General features: G+C 34.6%; 1 protein-coding gene across 1 annotated transcript in view; it reads right to left on the reverse strand.

The window, feature by feature from the left end:
* Nucleotides 1–1,589: 1,589 nt before the first annotated feature.
* The window catches only part of METTL15 (methyltransferase like 15), a 10,568-nt gene continuing 4,054 nt past the window's right edge, over nt 1,590–8,103 (reverse strand). The window contains exon 4 of the mRNA XM_010081177.1: nt 1,590–2,035. Within this exon, the coding sequence (XP_010079479.1) occupies nt 1,590–2,035 (446 nt within the window). The remainder of the gene's footprint in view (nt 2,036–8,103) is intronic.

Consider the following 8,103-nt stretch of genomic DNA (forward strand, 5'->3'; position numbering starts at 1 on the left):
ATTATTTGAAGCAGAATGTTTTATTTAATTTTTAATAGCATGTATAACAAAACTAGTGGAAAAATATTGAAATTTCAGAAGAGTATGAAATGCCCGTCATCATTCAGCTGTTATTTCAGATTAGTGATAGGTATCATCATGTGTATACCTAAGAATACATGACATGACTTAGCTTTACCAAGAAATTAAACAATATTACAATATTTCTATATATGGTATATCACAGTGGATCTAAATTTCAACTTGTGTTGATATGACCCAAAAAACTCCCATGAAGTAATAATTTACATCAACATAAAGGGGATGCTTGATGAAAATCAAATGTAGAATGATCCAGTCAGTTTCCTTTCAGAAGCTAGTGCAGTAATCAATTATCTCAGAGTCAGAAATTGCGCTTTTTAATTCTATCAGCCAAGTTTCAGATTCATCACAAATGAAATCCTGATACCGATTTTATTATCCAAATAAGGAATTTTTCCTGAAGAGATGAATCAGAGGTCAAATAAGTTTAAATTTATCCTATTTTCTGATAATTTTTAACATACAAAGACAGCAAAACAATGGTCTTTTGAGATAAAATATAAACCCAAAGCTAAATCCAATTCATATTAACTTAACTAAAAAATAAATTGTTAGATATTCTACTACCTAGTGTAGCATCTAAATAGGAAACTGGTGTTACAGTGGGCCTTTTATAAAACAACTAAATACTTACCTAAGGAGCACCTCTTAATAAATGATCAGCAGCAAAGGAGAATACAGAAGAGAGAAGGAGAATAAAGAAGACTCACAATACCCCTTTCTTGATGGGTTAATTATAATTCCATCAACATCTAAAAGCTGTATTGGGTCTATGCACAGAAATTATGGTCACAGGAAGAAATTCAAATGATCAATACAAATCTGACTGCTCGCTTCTGGTGTCCAAGCACAAACAGTGGTCTTTTAAGTATCCTTTTTCCCCAAGATAATTTTTATTTTTTAGAATCCATAAACATTACATAACCAAGTGATCACTCAGAAGTAAATATATAGTTATTTTTGAAAATGGTAAGAGCCTATTTACAAATTCCTGGATAGAACATTAAATACTGATATCAATTTAAGAACTAGCACTTGTCCCCCAGGCATTCATGTAACAAGTCAGAAACAGACACTTATATGTCATGAATTCTCAGGTTAGTTTAAACTTACTCTAGACTAAACCAGCCATCTGACTCAGGTGTGTGAAATCCACCCCCATAAAAATGTGTCTGTCTTAATCAGATACTGAATTTAGACTGTTAAAGTCAGGGGGGTTAATTTAATCTAAAGTAAATATTGTAAATACACCAAACCTGTAATCTTTATAAACTTTGGTTTTGATGCTCTTTTTAAAAAGATGCTTTTTTGTATAATTTGTGACACCCACTCATCTACATTTATTTTACCTTTTGATGCTCTACACTACATCGAATTTAAAAGAAGGTTAGAAAAATGTTTTCTAACAGCCTTCATTTTATTTTTTGGTTTGATACTATCTGTCCAGTTAGCCTTCTGGAAAACAAAATTTGAGGAAATTATACAATTATATAATCATAAATTTTGTTTTACAGTTTAATAGCAGCTCTTAACTTGGCTGACCTTCCTCTTGGGTTTGTTTGAATATCCTTCGCCTGGGGTGTGAGAACTTTTTTCTGTATAAAACTCCACCTAGAGTTGGATTTTCCATGGGGAAATTCTTCTGTATCTTCTTCCTTGGAGTAATTTTTCAGAGCCTGTCTTATCTTCTGCCTTGAGCTAAGATTGTACTTTTCTGTCATGTCTATTCCATGAAGAAAACGTTTGATAATACGATCTTCTAGTGAATGAAAGGAGAGGGCTACAAGGCGACCTCCAGGTTTTAGAAACTTCTCAGCTGTCTTCAGCCCTATAAAGAGTTCATGGAGCTCATCATTTACAAAGATTCGCAGGCCTTGAAAAGTTTTGGTAGCAACATGCGCGGGTCTCTGAAGCAAGTCTTTGCGTGCATATAGCGCTGATGCTGGAAAAGCACCTGGCAAATTTTAAAAGGTATGTGTTAGTATCTTCTTATTTCTACACTGCTGTCCTGACATTAATCCACTCATGCACGATGACTTTAAAGGAAAGCATGCTGACAACTGAACCCTGAGTGGTGAGCTTCCTTCTTATATATGTTTATTCTCTGCTTTGAATTCACATTTCTAAAAGTAAACCCTCTTAAACTGAGCTGGCTTGCGGCTGAGTGTTGGTTTTTTCCCTAGAATCTTTCATAGAAATTCCTTCCCTAAATGTTTCACAAAGTTAAAATACAAAATGATGGCTAAAACCCAGACAGGGAGAAAATTAAGATGGGCTAGATAAGTCTCACTTTACAGCTCAGTGTAGCCAATGTCAGTTCAGTATTTGCAGTGGTTTATTTTACGCTTTTAAGGCAAAAAAAAATATACAGTGGACACAATTGTAACTGTTGCAGTCTAGATAATCATACATTTTTTCACAGGCAGACATAAGATGAAGATGTTGACTACTTGCTGCTAAGTATCTTTCAATTAATTGCTTAAACTTAAAGAGACATCCTTGGTTGAGGATAAAAATTGTTGACCACTACACCTGTGTTTCTTTAAATGTTCACCAAAATACTTTGAGAAATTTAGAAAATGCAGCTGATACTGTTGCTTTTCACATGCCTATACAGAAGAATGTGGCAAGGTATGAGTTTGTTGGACAAAAGTCAACAGATTAAATAATGCACAAAAGTCCCTCTTCCTTTCTCCAAAATACTTAGGAGTTATACAAGTCTCCGTAGAGACTGAAATTTTGATAGAAACATTAAGATATCATTATTTAATGTATTTTAGGCTTGAATCTTCATTATCTCTAGCAAAAAGCTAGAGAAGCCAGATTTGATGGATCAAAGGGACTAAAGCACAAGAGTCTTACAAGATCTTTGAAACCTGAGTTAACTTCTAATCTATTATGTGAGTGCAGGAGTCTGGTAATGATAAATGGAATGAATAATGCTAGCGCATAACTAGAAAGAATTATTTTTCCAAACAAGAGGAAACCATTAGAGATAAGGCAATACACCTGGTCTATATGTGTTAAAATGCCTTAATCCCATGCCACTGCTAAACTACAACATAAAGCAATGGGTTTGAAGTAAATGCAGTTCATAATCAAGTAATTGATATTCTATTCAGTGGAGTAAAAGAAGGGAATATGGCGCCTCTGAAACAAGTTGACTAAATTCACATTTACATATGTGACTGAAAGCATTTAACAGATATCATAATCCAGTACACTGGAACAGCATAATTTATTAGTGGAATTCTTGAGAGTTTTAACAGTAAGATTTTACTTATGTCAGAAAACGTTAAGTATTTGGCATCACACACACACACAAGCGATCATCAGTGTTCAGCAAAGTGAGAGGACAATAACAGGATTTAAAAATTCAATTAACAACAAAGTTGTTTTCATGTATGTAATATATCTAAGATGCATGCCTGCATATTCAGTTTTCCCAACTACATCCCCTACCTCCTCTGACTTTAATACTAACAGTTCCTGAACTAACTGAAGAGACCCATCATTTGGGTCTTGAAGAGCATCAGTTTTATACATTCAATTTTGGGCTGTTACTACCCAGAGCTGGCGTTCACCTCTCAAAGCAGAAACAGAATTTTTAACCACCATATTTTAGCAGTCATAAGTGTTTTCTAAAAATACTGCTGGTTTTCTCGGGATGATCCATTTCTGATATTCTAACACTATTTCAGCTTCCAAAAGTATCACAGAGAAAAATTAAGCCAACCCACAAGAGTACAGCATGCAATCGAGGTACAAAACTGATGGTGCTTCCTGAATGGGACCTCACCATAAAAACAGAAGACTACAATGAGATCCTTCGTTTAAATTTCAACACCCGATTGGAATGTCAGTAAATTACACTGGAATTTTAGTAAAATATTAGAAGTTTTATCTCCTATGTCACCAAAAATATTTTTTACTTATCTGAAAAATCAAGGATGATGTAAAGTTCTACTTCAAAACTGCTTTTGTAAAAATCTGAAGACATACCATGCTGAATATCTGGTCAGATCTTTAGTAGTCTGATCATGAATACTGCTACTCTGCGACTGCAGTACTGAACAGATAAACAAAAGAAATGAGGTACTCAGGCTACCAGCATGACTGGGACACTAACAGGTCTTTGGAAGGTTTTTCCATTTGTCCTGCCATGGTTGTTGAGTGCAGTGTCTTCCTACAATAATCTTCTCTGATGTTTAACTGTGACATTAATTTATTACTGTGAACTACTCGATCACACACTGAAGAAAAATAAATTAAAACCCAGATATATTTTCTAAGTATAATACAACCGTACATGCCTCAGTTGAACATGCACAAAGAGCACTGCAGGTCATATATAACGGTACAGAACACTAATACTCAGGAAACTGGGAAAGAAATGCAGCCACTTTGCAGCTTTATGCAACCAAAGCCCCCCAGACTAAAACCAAAATCAAACCATTTCTAAATCCAAAGACTTACTGGTCTGTCCCCAGAGACTGGGATTAACTAATAAATGTAATCTGTGGTAGTGATTTCTATCCCACTGGCCTTCATCTTTTTAGTAAAGGCAGTAGATTTTGATCTATGTTCCAGGGGTGAAAAATTTACTTACCCCACTCTTAGTCCTCTGGTATAGTTAGCTAACAACCTATTTGTGCTTTCTGCTAAGGCACAAAATCTCTCACCCAGCCCCTTCCAATTACCATGACATTAAAAGAAAAATCCTTCCTGGTAACAGGCTGTACAATGTACAAAAATATATTAAAAAAAATCTGTATGGGAAGCTTGTAAAATGAATTTCATTCATAAAAACACCATGCTTCTGGCTAGATGACTGGTTTGAATTCCCAGCGAGAGAAATTACCATTTTTAGTTTTGGGATGCCCTGATGCTACTTACACTTTTAAAAATCTCATAGATTCACATGTTGAAAAGTACTGAAATTTTAAAGTTTATGAATGAAATTAGCAACGTGCTGTGCCTGTCAATATGAACTATTAAGGTCCCCAGAGCATATGAGAGTGGGAGAGTTTAAAAATTAATTCAGATTGTGCACCTGTTTGCAGGAATCCGTCTGTTGAATTAGCATTGCATTTAATAAGTTTCTGTGACGCAACTAATGTCCTTCTGTCTAGGCTCCCTCAGTACAGTGTTAATTCTCACCCATCTGAAATTCAGGCAATATTACAAATTCCAAACTGATAATTAAAGTCTATAAATGTGAGCTGATCTGAATGAGACTGCCTCTACCCATCACAGTTCTTTTTAAACTTTTCAAATTTAATATCTCATCATTAATTCCTTTCAAGTTAAGTTCAAATGATTACATGATCTCAAAATGATCTGTTAATAGATTATGTATCTAAATAACACTGAGAAAAATTAAATTTTGAAAAAAGCTAATAGATAAGGTGTATTACACATTGAAAATAAATGAAAATTGATCATCAGTTGTACAGAAAAATTACATTCTAAAAATCTCACTATTTTCAACCAGTTTTCCTGCATATCCAGTTCGTCATTGCAGATAGCTGTGTGAAAATTCCCAGCAGCGAGCGGAGTTTGACTGTGCTGCAGGAAGAGATGATGTTCACATGACTGAAAACTCCTCCTTTTTCCCATGTAACCTTCCAACTCCATAGCTCACAGAGATCTCCTTATTTAAATGGAACAGAAGCCTTTTAGACAACATTTAGAAAAACAAAAAAAACAACCTTCTTTTAGCGTTTTTTGTAGGACCTTATTCATTGGCACGGTATGTAGAGAGAGAACTTTCAGGCTCTATGTCATGAAGGAGAAGGGATTATTTTCTTGAATTGGAACAAAGATGAGCAAGAAATCACTTGGATACCCGAGTTAGCCCCAAGCTGGAGGCAATCTTGACATACAAATTTATTTCTATATTTTTTCTATCCATACCTTAACATTATAACTTGCTAATACAAACTTTAGAAATGTCTGATTGTTCTGTGACTGTTGTGCAGCTAGTTTATTTTTTTTCCTTTTTAGTTTTGGTTTTTTGGTGTGGGTTTTTGGTTTGGTGGGGTTTTTTTGTTTTGGTTATTTTCGTTTTGGTTTGGTTTTTTTGTTTTGTTTTTGTTTGTGGTTTTTGTGTAATTACAGCCCTCCCTCTTATCTCCCAAGCAATTAGCAACAGCAATACACATGCTAACCTTTTGAGGGTGGTAGGAAAGACCAGAAGTCTATCATTCCACAAACTGAAATGAAATTCTAGTCCAAATCTAGATTCACCGAGATTACAGTCATCAGCTGGACCTTAACACAAAACTTTGGAGTTCTAGAAAATCTGAAGCCGTAGTAATCTCTAACATGTGAAACCATACATGAATTCTCAGATACTGATACCAGCAGAGAAAGAGACCTAAATGTCCACCTCACTGGCTAGACTTTTTGCTTGTTTTCTGGCTCCTACGCTAGGCAAAAAAAATGATCCTGTTCTGGAGAGATAACCAGGCTTGTAGAGAGTCTGCAAAATCTAAAATGCAAGATTTTATTATTCTAATTAATATTTTATTTTTTAAAGGACTTGACATTTAACTAATAGGTCATAGATTTTATTCCGGTAAAGTCCTGAATTAGTCAGGGTTTTTCCATGCTGTGCCACCAGGAGGATCCTGTAGATGTGGTCTCTGGCAATTTAGCTCTGGCTTACTTCAGTAACTTCACGGATATAATTTTGTACAAGAATATATACTGATGGTGATAAATCAAACAAACCACACTGTAGTTACCAGAAATTTTCTTAAGGTATAATCAGTTCAAAAACTAGTAGGAGCCACCATTGTGCTCCTTTACTGGAGAAATCAAATTAAAATTGGAAGAAGTTCTACCCAAACAGGGATCAGGGTAACACTCCTAAAAGTGCTGTAACTACTTACATACTTAAATAAAAATAAATATTGGGTGGGGTTTTTTTGATTTTTTTTTATATTTTTTTTTTATTTATATTTACTGTTTTTACTGTTTTGGCAGATATGTGCTGCCTTCATTGTCTTTGGCATGTATACTATCTGATCCATACCCGATTCACGGATCAAGCTGCTCTTCAAATATAGCAGAGTTTAAAGCGAGAGCAAAAAATCCTTCTCATTGTCACATAAAGTGACCATTAAGTGATGACTCACTTGCAACACATTCAACATGAAGAGTTCTTCAGTCACTGACTTTTATGCACTAGTATTTTTATCTTCTGAGTTCAAGCTAGTGCACAAAACTATTTCAGTTACTGAGTTGCTTGTTTACAGCCATAACAGGTTACATCTTTAGCATAGCATTGTGATTGCTTCTATCTCAATAAAGGTACACTGCTTTAATCAACAGTTTATCAAAAAGCATGAGATACATGTGACAAAAAACTAAATTACTAGTTTGTGATGTTGATGACAATGAGGAGCCATCAGTTTAGACTTCTGACATGATCCAGTAATTTTCATTTCTTGGTTAAAATAAACCCCAACATTATATATTATAATGTTAATTAACAGGATTTGTGTCTTAAATTTTTCCTTGAAAATTTTCACTTGAGAACACAAACATGAAGGTTCTTGATGTGAGCACAGTTCCTGCCTAACTACATTTTGTTCAAGTTGTTTACAGTGACGAGCAAGCAAGATGAAGTGTTTCAATAGTCGCTTCAGGCTGATCTAGTTGGCATTCACAAGGTGAAGCAAGCTACGTATTGCTTTACTTTTTGCTTCCTGGTTCTTTAAGCAGACAGAAATGATCTGATTTCATTCATAATTAGAAACCGCCATGATACTTCCCCTCAAAATATTAAAATGGAGAAATTTAAACCTAAGAGAGGCATATGACGCATCTGATATTTGAAGGCTTATCAACAGCAGGGATAAAGAAGTCCCTGGGCTGCTGTCATTCTGTGTTTTAACTTAGTTGGCAAAATGATAAATCACTTCATGTAAAATCTATTATTAAACTAATCTTCAAACTACAATATAAAAGGGGGTAGCTAAAAAAAAAAAAAAAAAAAAAAAAAAAAGGGCAAAA

The sequence above is a fragment of the Pterocles gutturalis genome, unplaced genomic scaffold (assembly GCF_000699245.1).
Source record: "Pterocles gutturalis isolate BGI_N339 unplaced genomic scaffold, ASM69924v1 scaffold10414, whole genome shotgun sequence".
NCBI classification, from domain to species: Eukaryota; Metazoa; Chordata; class Aves; order Pterocliformes; family Pteroclidae; genus Pterocles; species Pterocles gutturalis.